The sequence below is a fragment of the Bombina bombina genome, chromosome 2 (assembly GCF_027579735.1).
Source record: "Bombina bombina isolate aBomBom1 chromosome 2, aBomBom1.pri, whole genome shotgun sequence".
In the NCBI taxonomy this organism is placed as follows: domain Eukaryota; kingdom Metazoa; phylum Chordata; class Amphibia; order Anura; family Bombinatoridae; genus Bombina; species Bombina bombina.
In genome coordinates, this window is record NC_069500.1 from 1,238,333,464 (window position 1) to 1,238,353,629 (window position 20,166).

Below are 20,166 nucleotides of genomic sequence, written 5' to 3' on the forward strand. Positions count from 1 at the left end.
CATTTATGAGAATAAGCTTATTTTTTTCGTATATATTTTTTGTATATATTATTTTTTTTATATATATATACATACATACACAGTCATGGACAAAAATATTGGCACCCTTGCATGTCTGTCAGATAATGCACCACTTAGCCCAGAAAATTGTTGCAATTACAAATGTTTAGGCATTCTCATGTTTATTTCTTTTGTTTGTGTTGCTATGACACCAAAAAATTGAGAAAAAAAGCCAAATCTGACACTGAAATCAATCACTTTCTGTAGCCATTAATGCGTTTCTTACACCTCTCTGCTGGAATTTTGGACCACTCTTCTTTCGCCAACTGCTCCAGGTCTCTCAGATTGGAAGGGTTCCTTTTCTCAACTGCTTTTTTGAGGTCTCTCCACAGGTGCTCTACGGGATTGAGATCTGGACTCATTGCTGTCCAGTTCAGTACTCTCCAGCGCTTTGTCTTAAAACATTTCTTTGTGCTTTTTGACGTGTGCTTTGGGTCATTGTCCTGCTATAAGACCCGTGACCTTTGATGGAGACCCAACTGGGCCCTACATTGCACCACAGATTTTTTTGGTAGTCTTCAGATTTCATAATGCCATGCACACAGTCAAGACATCCAGTGCCTGAAGCAGCAAAGCAACCCCAAAACATCAGTGAACCTCTACAATGTTTGACTGTAGGGACTGTATTCTTTTTTTCTTAAAAGCCTGATTTAGTTTTCTGAAAAACAGTAGAATGATGGGCTTCGTCTGGCCACAGCACATTCTCCCAAAAGGATTTTGGCTTCCTCCAGTAAGTTTGGCAAACTCTAATTTGGCTTTTTTATGTTTCTGTGTCAGCAGTGGGGTCCTACTGGGTCTCCTACTATAGCGTCCCTTTTCATTCAGATGGCGACGTATAGTGCAAGCTGACAGATTTGTACCCTGTGCCGGAAGGTCAGCTTGAATTTGTCTGGAAGTTGATCGAGGTTCTTTATCCACCATTCGAACAATCCTTCGTTACAATCTGATCAATTTCTCTCTTTCATCCACGTCTAGGGAGATTAGCTACAGTGCCATGGGCTGTAAACTTTTTGACAATGTTGCGCACAGTGGACACAGGAACATTAAGATCTCTGAAGATGGACTTGCAACCTTGAGATTGTCCATGGTTTTCCACAAATTCTCAGATAATTATTTGCTGCCTTTCTCTTCTCCATGCTCAGTGTGGCACACAGACACACAACAGAAAGGTTGTTAATTTTTCACCATTTTAACTCGTTGCCGGTGTGATGTCTATATTGTCAACACCTGTTAATTGATACAGGTGAGTTTAATTACAAATAACAGGAGCATCACAAACTTGGAATGCAATTATTTCTTACAATTTTGAGAAGGTGCCAATAATTTAGTCCAGTCCATTTTTGTAGTTTTGCGTGGAATGGGTCAGATTTGGCTTTTTTCTCTCCACTTTTTTGTGTTATACCAATTCAAAAAAAAATAAAAATAAACATGAGAATGCCTAAACATTTGTAATTGCAACAATTTTCTGGGCGAAGTGGTGCATTATCTTAAATGCAGAGGTGCCAATATTTTTGGCCATGACTGTGTGTGTATGTATGTATATATATATATATATATATATATATATATTTGCAGGCAAATACATAGCCATATACCCTATACTTTTTAACCCTTATAAAAAAAATTAAATAAAATTTATGTAAATAATTATTACATAGTGTTTGAGTGTAACTGTACATTTTAATGTATTTGTGTTTGTTGTATAAAAAATGTATCCAATACCCTTTAAGCATGGTCTTCAGCTGCGCTAATTTGACATGCTAAATTTGATTCCGCTCAAGCAAATGTATTTACTTTCATGTTTTAATACACACTCAAATTACAGCGCCTACGATATTCTTATATCGCACACACTTACATTAGCGCGCCACTTGTAATCTAGCCCAGTCATTAGTATTTTATTAAGATTATTTTTACTTTTGTGCACTGTTAGACATTATCTTGATTTTTTTTTTTATGGTTTGTTATGTATTAAGATAGAAGACCCTTTTTAATATTTTGCTTGGGTAAACTATTTTCACTGGATGTTAGCTTTAGATCACTTAGTCCAAAATCCAAATACTATCTCAGTCCAACTATATCTGTAACTGGAGTTTCATTATATTTTATGGTGTCCCCATCAACATTTTACTTGAGCAAAACATACATAAGTGTCACAATTCATAAATCTAGTTGTACAAATATCTTATGGTTTATTTTTCTTTACTTTAGGTACTGTGTTTGGAAATGGAAAAACCTCAGATTATCTTTTCTTGGGCAACATTGTTTATACGGTAAGTTAATTTAAAGGGATACTAAACCCACATTTTTTTTCTTTCATGATTCGGATAGAGCATGCAGTTTTAAGCAACTTTCTAATTTACTCCTATTATAACTTTGTCTTCATTCTCTTGGTATCTGTTTAAAAAAGCAGGAATGAAAGTTTAAGAGCCAGCCCATTTTAGTTAAAGCACCTGGGTACTGCTTGCTGATTGGTGGATAAATGTAGTCCCCAATCACCAAGCGCTATTCATTGTGCTGAATCAAACATGTCCTGGCTCCTAAGCTTTCATTCCTGCTTTTTCAAATAAAGATATCAAGAGAATGAAGACTTTTTGATAATAGTAGTAAATTAGAAAGTGTGCAGAGCTTGTGTGTATAGAACATAAATGTTAACTTACATGTATTATTACTGCAGGAGTTAAAGGGACATAATACTCCATATGCTAAATTACTTGAAAGTGATGTAGCATAACACTAAAAAGCTGACAGGAAAATATCACCTGAACATCTATATGTAAAAAAGGAAGATATTTTACCTCACAATTTCCTCAGCTAACCAGAGTAAGTGCTGTGTAAAAAGTCATACTTCAGCTGCTGTCCAGTGGCAGGTAAAAAAAAAAAGAGATGAACAGCAGCCAATCAGCATCAGCAGTCCTGAGGTCATGAACTGTTTTACTGTGATCTCATGAGATTTCATAGTAAACTTCCTTCAACTGAATAGGTAAATAACATGAGTGTGCATGAGGCTCGCTCCCTTGCAGGTCCCAGGACATGCGTACTGATTTGCTGCTTAAAGTGCTTTACAATGGGAAGTAAATACTTAGGACATTTTAAGGTAAAATATCTTTCTTTTTTACAGAGAGAAGTTCAGGTGATATTTTCTAGTCAGCTTTTTACAGCTATGCTGCATCACTTTCAAGTGTTTCAACATTTGGGTATCATGTCTCTTTAAAGTGTGCAGAGCTTGTGTGTATAGAGTATAAATGTTACATGTATTATTACTGCAGGAGTTAAAGGGACATTAAAGTCAAAATAAATATTTCATGATTCAGATAGAGGGTACAATTTTAAACAACTTTCCAATTTACTTCTGTTATCAAATTTGCTTTGTTCTCTCTGTATCTTTTATTGAACAGTAAAACTAGGTAGGCTCATAAGAGTTCAGGAGTATGCATGTGTTTTTAGTACTATATGCCAGCAGTGTTTTGCAACATTGTATAGCAAAGCTACAAATAATGTTGTAAAACACTGTTACCATACAGAGCTTGTGTGTAGGGCTGCAACTAACGATTATTTTCATAATCGATTAATCGGCTTATTATTTTTTCGATTAATCGACTAATCGGATAAAATAAGAATCAATAATTGTTTCCTAAATCCACATACTGAGTGTTACAAATATAAACTTAAAGGGACATTAAACACTAAATAAATGCTAGATAAAATGATGCATTCAAAGAAAAGATTAGTCCATGACTAACATGTAGATGTATTTTTTAAAGTTTCATTAGTTGTTTAAAAAGTGACAAAATAAGTGTAAAGTTTTAGTGTCTATAAAACACTGGGAGCTGCCATGTTTTAACTTGTGTTACCTTCTCTGCTGTGGCCAATTAGGGACAGTTATAAATAGGTCACTAGAGTGTGTAACCAATGGCTGTGTGGAATATAACAGTGTTCTGCACTTCCATTTCTAACAGGAACTGAAACGCTCACAATTTCAGAATTAAATTACAGGCAAAGAGGACAAAATAAATAATGAAAGTATATTGCAGACTTCTTTTTTTATATGTGATTTATCATTTTATATTACTATCTCAAAGTGTGTAATGTCCCTTTAAAACTAACACTTTACATTAACACAACTGTTTGTCCAATTTTTAAGCAACAGAGCACAGTTTTATAATAAAGTCAAACAAAACCGCAAACTGTTTGAAAAGTTTTTGGGTTCATTGAGAACATGGTTGTTGTTCAATAATAAAATTAATCCTCAAAAATACAACTTGCCTAATAATTCTGCACTCCCTGTAGAACTTAAATGTTACATTATTACTGCAGGGGTTAAGTGTGCAGAGCTTGTTTATATAGAACTTAAATGTTACATTATTACTGCAGGGGTTAAGTGTGCAGTGCTTGTGTATATAGAACTTAAATGTTACATTATTACTGCAGGGGTTAAGTGTGCAGTGGTTGTGTATATAGAACATAAATGTTACATTATTACTGCAGGGGTTAAGTGTGCAGTGCTTGTGTATATAGAACATAAATGTTACATTATTACTGCAGGGGTTAAGTGTGCAGTTCTTGTGTATATAGAACTTAAATGTTACATTATTACTGCAGGGGTTAAGTGTTATTTAACCTGTTTGTCTCCATACTTTGATTTCTGGCATCTGATTGGCACAGCGGGTACATTTACATTAGAGTGTCAAAAGGTGTATTCCTGGACTGCTCTGAAAAATGAAACACTAAAAATATTTTCAAATTTTTATTTTGCATTCAAAACTTTTGCAACTTAAAGGGACATTAAACCCACATTTTTTCTTTCGTGATTTAGATAGAGCATGCCATTTTAAACAACTTTCTAATTTACTTCTATTATCTATTTTGCTTCATTCTCTTGATATTCTTTGCTGAATAGCATATCTAGATAGGCTCAGTAGCTGCTGATTGGTGCCTGCACATAGATGCCTCGTGTTATTGGCTCACCCATGTGCATTGCTATTTCTTTAACAAAGGATATCTAAAAAATAAAGCATATTAGATAATAGAAGTAAATTGTAAAGTTGTTTAAAATTGAATTCTCTTTCTGAATCACTAAAGAAAATTTTTGGGTTTAGTGTCCCTTTAATCTATTAGGCTCTAGTGATTACTTTTGTGAAATCTTTTCTATTTGGTCGTCTGATTTCCCTCTGCAGTCCTAAAGAATTCAAATAAAATAATTCCCATTTTAGTTGTTTTGGGGTTCAGGTAGAGCCTCTACGGCTTTGCACAAGACAAACTTTTTTTTGTTAGAATGCCTTGCACTCTGTGCCTTATTAGATCTTGACAAAAGTTACTTTCCCCCCCACAATCATTTATTAATATAATTAGCTTTTGTACTGTACTGACACAACACAGCTACATCTGCCATATAAATAGTTATGTTTCTATGAGAGGATACATGATTTACACTTACTATAAACAACGTTAAGTATATGAATGCCCACCTACCTGATTGTGTGTTTTATGTTTGATCTGCTTCACTAAGACATGGTCCAATGTAAATTCTTTCCCAATACTCTGTCCAAAAAAACACATTCAAACTCAGCAATAAGTCAACTAAATTTAGCAGGAAGGGAGGGGGCGTAATATAAAAGGGGAAGTGCCTTCTAGTAGTTTATTTCTACTCCTTGTAGCACAAGGCCATGTACCTGCCAGTATTGAATACATCATTTTAGGTATGAATTATATAAATATTGGTTTATTTTGTGTTTCTGCACAAAGTTCAGGATTAGCGGACACTTTTTTTTTTTTTATACCTTTTTGTATTTGCAATCATTCACAATAAATTCACATCTGCATTTCTATTAATACTATCTGTTTGCTCTGTTGTAAGTTCTTTATTACTAATATGTATAAAGCAATTCTAAAACTGTATTTTATTTATTCAGTTTGTAGTGATAACGGTGTGTTTGAAAGCCGGATTAGAGACCTCATATTGGACCTTGGTAAGTTAAACATGGGACAACACATTACACAGATAATTGCCTTATTCAAATTCTAATATGCTGATGTTTTGGAAGGTATTGGGCAAATGCTTAGTAATTCTGAATATATTTTAAACATTTTAGTGATATGATTTTAGAATTAGTAATAAAAGACATTGCAGAAAAAAAAAAAGAGTATGTAGTTTTATCACTAGCGATGCTGCAAAGGGGTTACACACATAGTTGAAAGTACATTTTGGGTTTGAGAACTGCTGGTTTAGAGCAGAAATGGAATGAAATTAGCTGTGGTAGTCACATGACCTGGCTGTGTTACTTTCCTTGCTGATTGGCGCTCTGGCTGCCTGGGACCAGCAGTTCTCAGCGACTCTAAGCTGTATTTTAACTATGTGTTTAACCCCTTTGCAGGGGTTTAGAATACAGACTTGCAGCATTGCTAGTGCTATAATTTCATGTTCTAAAGCAGTGTTTTTCAACCAGTGTGCCGTGGCACACTAGTGTGCCGTGAGAGATCCTCAGGTGTGCCACGGCAGACTGACAACAGTGTGACATATTTTTTAAACTTTGCTTGTTTTTTACTCCCAGTGCAGGGGTAGTTTGTAGGAGGCATGACATAACAGCACAATACATACAGTATGTGTGTGTTTGTGTGTATGTGTATATATATATATGCTGTATTAGGCTACAATGTGTGATTTTTTTAAAATTTTGGGATGGTGGTGTGCCACAGGATTTTTTAATGTAAAAAAGTGTGCCACGGCAAAAAAAAGGTTAAAAATCACTGTTCTAAAGCATGCCATTGAAAACAAACCATCCATTTATGTTTTTATCTCTCAACATTCCTTGGTAAAGGAACACACTACCAGCTTCTACCTGCTTTAAGCCTTAGAGAATTCAGCAATGGGCTGATAGCATCCAGGTTTATCAAGGATGGAGGAAATAATTGATAATAGATTGTACAAACAATATAAACACATTGCTGAAAAAATATTTGATAAGATTTCCTAATTACACTGTACTATAATTTTTGTTTTGAGTTGTTATGCCAGCTGTAAAGAATGAAATGTATGGGGAAATTGCTCCTTTCTTTCCTAAGACATGGAGAGTCCACAAATTACTAGTGGGGTATTCACTCCTGGCCAGGAGGAGGAGGCAAAGAGCACCACAGCAAAGCTGTTAAGTGTCACTTCCCTTACCTATAACCCCCAGTCATTCTCTTTGCCTCTGTCAATGGAGGAGGTGAAGTTTGGTGTCTGAAGAATGGATTCCTTTTTCAGGTACTTTTACCTGGAAGCAAGGATTTGGGTTTAGCTGTGTCCACATCAATCTCTTGAGTAAGAGTAGTGGTGGCTTTTAAGCTGTTACAAAGTTGTAAGGTAGTCCTTGCTTGGTTTTCTAACATGTCTGCTGCCCTTGGTATAGAAAGCCAGAGTTGGTTACTCTGTTTTTTCTTTTTCTGTAGGTCTCTGATAGGAGTATGTCCTCTGTCACGCCTTGTGAGCTGTCTTCCTGCCAGGACAGCTGGATTTGCAGGTAAGTGCTTTTGTCTTCTAGGTATTGGTAACTTGCACTTAATAATATTTTCCTGCAGTAATTATTGGGACATAATTAATCCTTTAGGATGGATTTATTTGGGCAGGGTGCAGACACTTTATGTGTGGAGACCAAGGGGTTAACTTTCCATGCGGTTATGGGATGTTTTCTCTGAGGCTTTCTATATATAAGTTTCAGTTTATTGGGACTTTTATTTATTAGGAAATGTGATTGTTGGGCTCTACTTTGTTGCATCAAGTTTTTACTAGGTGGTTGCTGCTAGAAACGCTTTCAGTTTCTTTTTCTGCCGGTTATATGACCCCTCCCTCACCCGACAAAGTTCATGAGCGGAGTGACTTAGTTTTAGACAGCTTCTTGGTGTCTGATCATTTTTTTGATCGATGTACAGCTGCTTGCCTAACAATTTTGGAATTGCAGGTTAAGGTAGGGCACCTCAGTCTGCCTGAGGTGTAGAGGTGCCTTTTTGTTTTGAATATTGCTCTGAGGAGATTAAAAGGTTTTTTTTTCTCTTAATGTGACAGTGTCATTTTCATATATCAGTCATATTATTGGGAATTATTTTACCTTTAGACATAGAACAGGAGTCTGCTCCTATGGATAAATGTTTATTGTTTCTTGAGGCCCAAATTATGTTATCTATGCAATTTTGTTCTTCATGTTTAGAAAAGGCTTTGAAATGTAAAGATAAAAAACTTTTTATTTCTGAGCCTAATGTCTCTCAGGAGGATGCTGTTTAGGTAATGCCACAGCTTTCTCCTTAAACGTCCCAAGCCTCCATGGCTTCACATACAGTGCTCTGCGGTTCCTCTCAGCCTCCTGGAGGAATTTATTCGCCATCAGATTTTGCTGCACAGATAACCTCTGCAGTATCAGCAGCTTTATCTGCTTTTCCCATGATGGGGAAGCACAAGAGGAAATCTAAAAAAAATTCAGTGTGTAAGGTGTCTATCCCGTCTGTTGCTACGCAGGTTGCCCTCCCTCATAAGTCTGATGAGGAGGATACCTCAGTAGCCTCTAAGGGGGAAATCTCAGAATCGGACAGTATTATTCCTTTGTCTGATGCTGAAGAAGTAAACATCAGATTTAAGTTTGAACACCTTCGTTTACTATTAAAAGAGGTACTGGCTACTTTGGATGACTCGGACTCTCCTGTCGCTGTCAACCCTAAGAAATCTAGTAAGCTTAACAAATACTATGATGTTCCTTCCTCTGTGGAAGTGTTTTCTGTTCCAGATTGTGTGACAGAGATTATTACACAGGAATAGGAGAAGCCAGGGATACCTTTCTCCCTGTCTCCCATCTTTAAAAAGAGGTTTCCTGTTGCTGACTCTATTAGAGATTCATGGCGTATGGTGTCTAAATTAGAAGGGGCTATTTCTACCCTGGCTAAGAGAACTACAATCTCTATTGAGGATAGCTGTTCCTTTAAGGATCACATGGACAAAAAGTTGGAGGCTTATTTGAAGAAGATGTATGTTCATCAAGGTCTTCAATGGCAACCTGCAGTCTGTATTGCCACAGTAGCAAGTGCAGCATCTTATTGGTGCGATTCTTTGTCTGAATTGATTTTAGAAGAGACACAGTTTGAGGAGATACAAGATAGGATTAAGGCTCTCAAACTAGCCAACTTCTTTATCTCTGATGCTACCATGCAAGTTATTAGACTGGGAGCCAAGATATCTGGCTTCACTGTTCTAAATCTGAAGTTTACTTCTGTAGCTAAAATCTTGGTCAGCTGATGTTACCTCCAATTCTAAGCTTCTGTCACTACCTTATAAAGGTAAGACCTTGTTTGGTCCTGTTTCTGGCAAAAATAATTTCGGAAATTACTGGTGGAAAGGGGTCCTTTCTACCACAAGACAAGCAGAATAGACCTAGAGGACGTCAAAGTAATTTCCATTCCTTTCGTAACTTCAAAGGTCCAATGCCTTCCTCTCCCTCCTCTAAGCAGGAGCAGTCAAAGTCTTCTTTGAGACCCAATCATTCTTGGAACATGGGGAAGCAATCCAAAGAAACCCTCAGCTGAGACTGTTAGCATGAAGGATCTGCCCCTGGTCTGGGATCGGATCAGGTGGGGGGCAGACTCCCTTTTTTGTCAAGAGTTGTTACGAGATGTCCTAGATCCTTGGGCTGTGGTTATAGTATCTCAGGGTTACAAAATAGAATTAAAATCTTGTCCTCCCAAGGGCAGATTTCTCCTCTCAAGATTATCTGCGGATCAGGTAAAAAGAGAGGCATTCTAGTGTGTTCAGGACCTTTCCTCCCTGGGAGTTATTGTTCCAGTTGCAGTAAGAGAACAAGGTCTGGGATTTTATTCCAACCAGTTTGTGGTTCCCAAAAAAGAGGGAACTTTCCGACCCATTTTAGACCTAAAGTGTCACAACAAGTTTCTCAGGGTACCGTCCTTCAAAACGGGTTCCATTCTTCCCTTGGTCCAAGAAGGTCAGTTCATGATGACCTGAAGGACGCATATCTTCATGTTCCTATCCACAGGGATCATCACCAGTTCCTGAGCTTTGCTTTTCTAGACATGCACTTTCAGTTTATTGCTCTTCCATTTGGCCTTGCATCTTGGAGTTGAGAGCGATCTACAATGCTCTAATGGCTTGGCCTCAATTGTCCTTTTTTCCTTTTGCCCGGTTTATCAGGTTCCAATCGGACAACATCACCTCAGTGGCTTACATCAACCACCAGGGAGGAACTCGGAGTTCCTTAGCCATGAATGAGGTGGCATGGATTATTCAGTGGGCAGAAGCTCACAATTGTTTTCTATCTGCTATCCACATTCCAGGAGTGGACGACTGGGGGGCGGACTTTCTGAGCAGACAGACATTTTCATCCCGAAGAGAGTGGGCTCTCCATCCGGAGGTGTTCTCCAGGCTAACCCTCAAGTGGGGGTGCCGAAGTTAGATATGATGGCGTCTCGTCAGAACGCCAAGCTTCCAAGGTACAGTTCAAGTTCAAGAGATCTGCAGGCCGCTCTGATAGATGCTCTGGCGGTCCCTTGGGAATCCGGTCTAGCATACCTGTTTCCTCCGTTCGCGCTCGTTCCCCGAGTCATTGCTTGTATCAAACAGGAGAGAGGGTCTGTAATTCTAATAGCTCCTGCTTGGCCTTGCAGGATCTGGTATGCAGACCTTGTGAAGATGTCATCTTTTTCTCCTTGGAGGTTACTTCTGAGGAAGGGCCTTCTAACTCAGGGTCCTTTCCTCCATCCATATCTCGTTTCTCTGAAGCTGACTGCTTGGAGATTGAACGCTTAGTTCTGGCTAAGTGTGGGTTTTCTGAATCGGTTATTGATACCATGTTCCAGGCTTGCAAGCCTGTTACTCATAAAATTTACCATAAGGTATGGCGTAAATACCTTTATTGGTGTGAATCTAAGGGCTACTCTTGGAGTAGGATCAGGATTCCTAGAATTTTGTCCTTTCTCTAGGAAGGTCTGGAGAAAGGGTTGTCAGTCAGTTCTCTGAAAGGTCAGATTTCTGCATTATCTGTTCTTTTACATAAGCATCTGGCGGATGTGCCAGATGTTCAATCTATTTGTCAGGCCCTGGTCAGAATCAGGCCTGTGTTTAAACCGGTTGGTCCTCCTTGGAGCCTTAACCTAGTTCTTAGAGTTTTGCAGCAGGCTCCGCTTGAGCTAATGCATTCCATAGATATTAAGCCGTTATCTTGGAAGGTTTTGTTTCTTATTGCTATTTCTTCTGCTTGGAGAGTTTTTTAACTCTCGGCTTTGCAGTGCAATTTGCCTTACCTTATTTTTCATGCGGATAAGGCGGTTCTTCATACTAAGTTGGATTTCTCCCTAAGGTGGTTTCGGATAGTCAGGAAATTGTTGTTTCTTCTCTCTGTCCTAATCCTTCTTCTCATAAAGAACGCCTGTTGCACAACTTGGATGTTGTGCATGCTCTAAAATTCTACCTACAGGCTGCTAAGGATTTTTGCCAGTCTTCTGCCCTGTTTGTTTGTTTCTCAGGAAAGCGTAAGGGTTAGAAGGCTACTTCTACTTCTCTTTCCCTCTGGTTGAGAAGTACAATTCATTGTGCTTATGAAACTGCTGGACAGCAGCCTCCTGAGAGAATTACTGCTCATTCCACTTCTTGGGCTTTCAAAAATGAAGCTTCTATGGAACAGATTTGCAAGGCTGCAACATGGACCTCTCTGCATACTTTTTCCAAATTTTACAAATTTTATACTTTTGCCTCGGCTGAGGTCTCTTTTGGGTGAAAGGTTCTTCAAGCGGTGGTGCCTTCTGTTTAGGTCTGCCTGTCTTGTTCTCCCTCCTTGTTCATTCTGTGTCCTCTAACTTGGGTATTAGTTCCCACTAGTAATTGGAATGACGTTGTGGACTCCCAATGTTTTAGGAAAGAAAATAAGTTAAGCTTACCTGATAAATTTCTTTCTTTTCCGGACATGGAGAGTCCACGACCCCACCCTTAAGATTAGACAGTAATTTATCAGGCACCTCTACACCTTTGTGTTATCTTCTTTTTCCAATGACACTGGGGGTTATGGCTAGCCAGGAATTAATATCCCACTAGTAATTGGAATGACGTTGTGAACTCTCCATGTCCGGAAAGAAATACATTTATCAGGTAAGCATACATTTTATTTTAGGTAAATTCTTGCTGAAAGAGTAGATTAAAACCACAATTCATTGTGCTCAAGGGCATGCCCATTCAAATGGAATTAACCTGCAGGAAGAGCAGAGCTATTTGTCTTATCTCTAGGTATTTAAATATATTCGTTAAAGGGACAGTCAATTCAAAAAGATAGTTAATCCATTTATTACCCATTCCCCACTTTTGCATAGCCAACATGGTTATATTAATAGTCTTTTTACCTCTGTGATTACCTTGTATCTAAGCATTTTTCTGACAGCCTTTTCTGACATTTAAGTTGTATTCTCATATGCTGCAGAGCTTCACATCAAGCTCTAGATATAAACGCTATGGGAGACTCCAACAGGAGCAGATAGAAGTGAACTCAGATGAATGTTAAAACAATTTATTAAAACATGTGTTTAAAATCAAAGGGGTTTACATGGAACAACCACAGCTAGTACACCTGTATATTGCACAGACTGTGTATTGTAAACAATGTCTATGATTACGGTGTGCAGTTCAGAAGGTTGGACTCCGCGCACAACGTGACGTCACGTTACACGCTCAAATCCGACGATCGTTTCATCAAATTGTCGCTTAGCTTTTACAAGGATCCTTGAAAAAGCCAAGCGACTATTTGGTGAAATGATTGTTGGATTTGAGGGTGTGACGTCACTTTGTGGGTGGAGTCCAACCTTCTGAACTGCAAACCATGAAACCGTAATCACGGTTCTCTGTGGTTGTTCTCTGTAAACCCCTGTGATTTTAAACACAAGTTTTAATAAATTGTTTTAACATTCATCTCAGTTTACTTCTATCTGCTCCTGCTGGAGTCTCCCATTGCGTTTATATCTAGAGCTTGATGTGAAGCTCTGCAGCATGTGAGAATACAACTTACATGTGAATTAACCCTGTTGTCTAACAGGACTTCACTATTGGCAACATTGATCTGTTTTATTTGAGGTTAACACTTTGAGTTTGACTGCAGAATTTGTTTCCACTGAGAAGTAATCCCTGGGATCACATATGCACATTTGGAGTTGGCACTTAATCTTCCAATTTACTTTTTTGGACATATCCTTTTCTTTCATGTAATTGGCAAGAGTCCATGAGCTAGTGACGTATGCGATATACAATCCTACCAGGAGGGGCAAAGTTTCCCAAACCTCAAAATGCCTATAAATGCACCCCTTACCACACCCACAATTCAGTTTTACAAACTTTGTCTCCTATGGAGGTGGTGAAGTAAGTTTGTGCTAAGATTTCTACGTTGATATGCGCTTCTCAGTATTTTGAAGCCCGATTCCTCTCAGAGTACAGTGAATGTCAGAGGGATGTGAAGGAAGTATCACCTATTAAATGCAATGGTTTTCCTCATGAGGATCTGTTTCATAGGTTCTCTATTATCGGTCGTAGAGATTCATCTTCTTCCTCCCTTTTCGGATCGACGATACGCTCTCATATTCTACTGATAACTGTTTCAGTACTGGCTTGGCTATCTGCTATATGTGGATGGGTGTTTTTTTTTAAGTATGCTTTCATTAACTCTCAGCTATGGTTTGGCACTTTATGTATTTATATAAAGTTCTAAATATATGTATTATACTTATATTTTACATGATTCAGGTTTCAGTATATTTCCTTTTGCAGACTGTCCGTTTCATATCTGGGAAATGCATTTTCTAGGAAAATGTATTTCTTACCTGGGGTATAGTCTTTTTGCAATTGACTGTCTTTTTAAATTTGCGGGCAGAATTAGGCTCGCGAGGGCACAAAATGCCAAACTATATTGCATCATTTTTGGCGCAAGATCTTTTTGGCGCTAAGTTACGTTTGATGACGCAAATTCGTAATTTCCGGCATCTTTGGCGACGCTGAGTCCTTTCACAAGATTGCGTCTTCAATGACGCAAGTGTGTCATTTCCGGATGTTGTTAGCGTCCAAAAAATTTGTGCGTCATTCTTTGCGCCAAATATTTCATAATTTAAACCCCATTCCTATATGCCTCTTGCCTTTTTTCTCTATCAGAGGGCTATGCTGTTGCATTTTTTTCCCATTCTTGAAACTGCCATTTAAGGAAATTGATAAATTTGCTTTCAATGTTGTTTTTTCTCTTACATTTGCAAGATGTCTCAATCTGATCCTGTTTTAGAAAACACTGTTGGAATCCTGCTGACTGATAACAGTTCTACCAAAGCTAAGTACATTTTTTGTAATCTTATGGAGATTATATCTCCAGCTGTGGTTTGTAATAAGTTGTCATGATAAACTTATACATGCAGAGATTGTGTCCATCAGTAATAGTACATTGCCTGTTTCTGTTCTTTTAACATCTAATGTACAAGATATACCTGTGAATTTATAAGAATTTGTTGCTGATTCTATTCAGAAGGCTTTGTCTGCAATCCCACCTTCTATTAAATGTAAAGGTCTTTTTAAACTTCTCATAAAGTTGATGAAATTTCAAATGACCGACAACATACTGAATTATCCTCCTCCTGATGAGGATCTATCTGATTCAGAAGATCCTTCCTCAGATATTGACACTGACAAATCTACTTATTTATTTAAAATGGAGTACATTCGTTCTTTGTTGAAGAAGTGTTGATTATATTGCATATTGAGGAGACTAGTCCTCTTGATATTAAAGCTAGTAAACATATTAATTCTGTTTATAAACCTCCTGTGGTTATTTCAGAGGTTTTTTTCAGTTCCTGATGATATTTCTGATATGATTTCTAAGGAATGGAATAGGCCGGGTACTTCTTTTATTCCTTCTTTTAAAAATTGTATTCTTTGCCAGCAGTTAGATTGGAGTTTTGGGAAAAGATCCCCAAAGTTGATGGGGCTATCTCTACTCTTGCTAAACGTATTACTATTCCTATGGAAGATAGTATTTCTTTTAAAGATCCTTTAGATTGGAAACTTGAATCTTATCTAAGGAAAACTTCTTTATTTTCAGGTCTTCAATTTCTTTGGCTGATGTTGCAGCTGCTTCAACCATTTGGTTGGAATCTTTAACGCGACAAGTATCGGATCATGATTTGTCTAGCATTGTTAACTTGATTCAACATGCTAATAATTTTATTTGTAATGCCATTTTTTTGATATCATCAAAATTGATGTTAAATCTCTGTCTTTAGCTATTTTAGCTAGAAGAGCTTTGTAGCTTAAATCTTGGAATGCTGATATGACATCTAAGTCCAGATTGGAATTTCTTTCCTTCCAAGTTAATAAATTATTTGGTTCTCAGTTGGATTCAATAATTTCAACTGTCACTGGGGGGAAGGGAGTTTTTTTGCCTCAAGATAAGATCCAAGGGTAAATTTAAAGCTTCTAACCATTTTCGTTGTTAAATAAGGAACAGAAACCTAATTCTTTCCCAAGGAATCTGTTTCCAATTGGAAGCCTTCTTCAAATTTGAATAAATCCAAGCCATTTAAGAGATCAAAGTCAGCCCCTAAGTCCGCATGAAGGTGCGGCTCTTATTCCAGCTCAGCTGGTAGGGGGCAGATTAAGATTTTTCAAAGATGTTTGGATCAATTTGGTCCAAAATCATTGGATTCAGAATATTGTCTCTCAGGGGTACAGAATAGGATTCAGAGTAGGACCGCCTGTGAGAAGATTTTTTTCTCTCACGCATTCCAGCAAACCCAGTAAATGCTCAGGCTTTCCTGAAGTGTGTTTCAGACCTCTAGTTATCTGGGGTAATCATGCCAGTTCCGTTTCAGGAACAGGGTCTGGGGTTTTATTTAAATCTATTCATTGTCTCAAAGAAAGTAATTTAATTCAGGTCAGTTTTGGATCTAAAAATGTTGAATTGATATGTAAGAGTACCAACTTTCAAAATGGTGACTATAAGGTCTATTCTGCTTTTTTTTCAGCAAGGGCATTATATGCCCACAATAGACTTACAGGATGCATATCTTCATATTCCGATTCATCCAGATTGCTTTCAATTTCTGATATTCTCTTTTTTTGACAAGCATTACCAATTTGTTGCTCTTCCTTTTTGGCCTAGCGACAGCTCTAGGAATCTTTTCAAAGGTTCTTGGTGTCCTACTCTCTGTTATCAGAGAGCGGGGTGTTGCGATGTATCCTTATTTGGACGATATCTTGGTACTTGCTCAGTCTTTACCTTCTGCAGAATCTCACACAAATCAACTACTGTTGTTTCTTCAAAGACATGGTTGAGGATCAATTTACCAAACAGTTCTTTGATTCCTCAGACAAGGGTCACCTTTTTAGGCTTCCAGATAGATTCAGTGTCCATGACTCTGTCTCTAACAGACATGAGACAATTTAAATTGGTTTCAGCTTGTCGGAACCTTCAGCCTCTATTATTCCCTTCAGTAGCTATGTGCATGGAAGTTTTAGATCTCATGACTGCAGCATCGGACGCAATTCCCTTTGCTCGTTTTCATATGAGACCTCTCCAGCTTTGTATGCTGAATCAATGGTGCAGGGATTATACAAGGTTATCACAACTTAGTGGTTAGATCACCATCGTATAGTTCTAGGGGCCTCTTTGGTTCGTCCAACCTGGACTGTGATCACAACTGATGCAAGTCTTTTCAGGTTGGGGAGCTGTTTGGGCATCTCTGAAAGCACAAGGGGTTTGGAAATCTTAAGAGGCGAGATTACTAATCAATATTTTGGAAGTCCGTGCAATTTTTAGGGCTCTTCAGGCTTGGCCTCTGTTGAAGAGAGAACCGTTCATTTGTTTTCAGACAGACGATATCACAGCTGTGGCATATATCAATTATCAGGGTTGGACTCACAGTCCCATAACTATGTTAGAAGTATCTTGAATACTTTCTTGGGCGGAATTGTCTAATTTCTGTGGTACATATCCCAGGTGTAGACAATTGAGAAGCGGTTTATCTCACCCGTCAGACTTTACATCCGGGGGAGTGGTCTCTCCATCCAGATGTGTTTTCTCAGATTGTTCAGATGTGGGGTCTTCCAGAGATAGATCTCATGGCTTCTCATCTAAACAAGAAACTTCCTAGGTACCTGTCCAGGTCCAGGGATCTTCAGGCGGAAGCAGTGGATGCGTTGACACTTCTTTGGTGCTACCAACCTGCTTATATTTTCCCGCCTCTAGTTCTACTTCCAAGACTGATGTCCAAAATCATCATGGAGCAGTCATTTGTATTGCTGGTAGCTCCAGCATGGCCTCACAGGTTTTGGTATGCGGGTCTTGTTCGGATGTCCAGTTGCCAACCTTGGCCTCTTCCATTTAGGTTGGATCTTCTGTCTTAAGGTCCGTTTTTTCCATCAGGTTTTCAAATCCATTAAATTTGAAGGTATGGTAATTGAACGCCTGGTGATTAGTCATAGAGGTTTCTCTGACTCAGTGATTAATACTATGTTATAGGCTTATAAATTTGTTTCTTCTCATAAATTCGCTTGGCATTCTTTCAGAATTCCTACAATTTACAGTTTCTTCAGGATGGTTTGGATAAGGTTTTGTCTGCAAGTTGCTTGTACTGACACATCTTTGCTCTTTCTTTTTATTTCACAGAAAGATTGCTAAGCTTCCTGATATTCACTGTTTTTAACAGGCTTTGGTTTGTATCAAGCCTGTCATTAAATCAATCTTTCCTCCTTGGAGTCTTAATTTGGTTTTGAAGACTTTATAGGCTCCTCCATTTGAGCCTATGCATTCTTTGGATATTATACTACTTTCTTGGAAAGTGTTGTTCCTTTTGGCCATCTCTTCTGCTAGAAGAGTTTCTGAATTATTTATTCTTTATTGTGAATCTCCTTTTCTGATTTTTCATCAGGATAAGGCGGTTTTGCGGACTTAATTGAAATTCTTTCCTAAGGTTGTGATTTCGAACAACATTAATAGAGAAATTGTGGTCCCTTCCTTGTGTCCTAATCCTAAGAATTCTTTGGAGAAATCCTTCCATTCTTTGGATGTGGTAAGAGCTTTGAAATATTATGTTAAAGCTACTAAAGATTTCAGGAAGACTTCTAGTCTATTTGTTATCTTTTCTGGTTCTAGGAAAGGTCAGAGGGCTTCTGCCGTTTCCTTGGCTTCGTGGTTAAAGCTTTGGTTTCATTCAGCTTATTTGGGGTCGGGTCAAGCCCTGTCTCAGAGAATTACAGCTCATTTGATCAGATTTGCAATGCAGCAACCTGGTCTTCTTTGCATACATTTACTAAATTCTACCGTTTTGATGTATTCGCTTCTTCGGAAGCAGTTTTTGGTAGAAAATTTCTTCAGGTAGCAGTTTCAGTTTGATGCTTCTGCACTTAATGATAATTAACTAATATTTTGGGTTGTGGATTATTTTTTCAGCGAGAAATGGCTGTTTTTATTTTTATCCCTCACTCTCTAGTGACTCTTGCGTGGAGTTCCACATCTTGGGTATTGCTATCCCATACGTCACTAGCTCATGGACTCTTGCCAATTACATGAAAGAAAACATAATTTATGTAAGAACTTACCTAATAAATTAATTTCTTTCATATTGGCAAGAGTCCATGAGGTCCACCCTTTTTGTGCTGGTTATAATTTTTTGTATAAAGCACAATTATTTCCAAATTCCTTTGATGATGCTTTTTACTCCTTTCTTTATCACCCCACTTTTTGGCTATTCGTTAAACTGAATTGTGGGTGTGGTGAGGGGTGTATTTATAGGCATTTTGAGGTTTGGGAAACTTTGCCCCTCCTGGTAGGATTGTATATCCCATACTTCACTAGCTCATGGACTCTTGCCAATATGAAAGAAATGAATTTATCAGGTAAGTTCTTACATAAATTATGTTTTTGCACTAACACATTGTTTTTTTGTTTTATTTATTATCTATTGACTTGCATTTTATCCTGACATGAACTAGCACTCCCCTGTGCTTATAAAAAAGCATGAGATAGGAAGCTGTCTGTAATGGCTTAAAAACAGGCAGAAATTAAAAGGTTTAAAGGTTATATATTAATATAACAATATTGGTTGTGCAAAGCTGGGGAATGGGTAGTAAATGCATCATCTATGTTTTTAAACGATAACAATTTTGATGTTGACTGTCCCTTTAAGGCTGGTGATATGAATTGGCAAAACCAGTTATTACAAGTAAAAAATAAAGGACATAAAAACAAATATGTGCTTTAATACAGTTTTTTCTTTAATTCTATTTTTATTGAGGTTTAAAATATAGAATGACAGACATATTAACATATGGATACATAAAAGGAATGATCATATATACAGATAAAAATAAATGGGTGTGTATCTGTTACATCAAGGATGAACAGAAAACAATCTAAAAATAAAATGTGAGGTTTATACTTTAAGTATACTTATTACTTTTGAAATATAGAAAGGCTCTAACTAAAAGATTTAACCCCCAAGAAAGGATTTTGGCCTCTCTCGGACCACCATTACATTGGAAAAATAAAATAGGGTAGAAAAAGGTGCTCGATACAATTATCAAGTGATACAATCATAGAGGAGAAGTGAAGCTCGACACCGAATGGTATTGCATAATATGAACTCATCCTTTATTTTATATAACTTTTATAAAAAAAATATAATTTGCAAGCTAAATAGTCGAAAGAATTACTGCTCACTGAGGACAGGTAAATAAAAAGTAATAAATGGGAGCCTCAACAATTAGAACTTACTGGGGAAGTGATCATGAACCTAAATATATTAGGCAGCAGTTAAGATATAGAAGAATATGGGTGCCTGGATAAGCATTTCCCAAAGCCAAAATAATATATGCCCTGTATAGAAACTAAGATGACTCATTAGCAACAAAAAAAAAAAGTACAATTTTCAAGTAGTGGAGACCAAAGGCAATCAAAATTTGAATATATGTAGTAACATTGTTACATAGATCTCTATTAGTGGCTATATATGTTCTACATATGCCCTGCTGCCCCAGCCACTGGCAGCTCTGCTATAGCTCTACTATCTAGTGTAAAAGATATGGTAGGAAATTACTACAGCTAATGGCTCTAGCTTAGA

At 37.6% G+C, this 20,166-nt stretch overlaps 1 protein-coding gene across 2 annotated transcripts in view; it reads left to right on the forward strand.

The window, feature by feature from the left end:
• The window catches only part of ATP8A1 (ATPase phospholipid transporting 8A1), a 608,814-nt gene that overhangs the window by 527,515 nt on the left and 61,133 nt on the right, over positions 1–20,166 (forward strand). For both annotated transcript variants that reach the window (XM_053704008.1, XM_053704009.1), the window contains 2 exons: positions 2,272–2,333; positions 5,973–6,029. In XM_053704008.1, the coding sequence (XP_053559983.1) occupies positions 2,272–2,333; positions 5,973–6,029 (119 nt within the window). The remainder of the gene's footprint in view (positions 1–2,271; positions 2,334–5,972; positions 6,030–20,166) is intronic.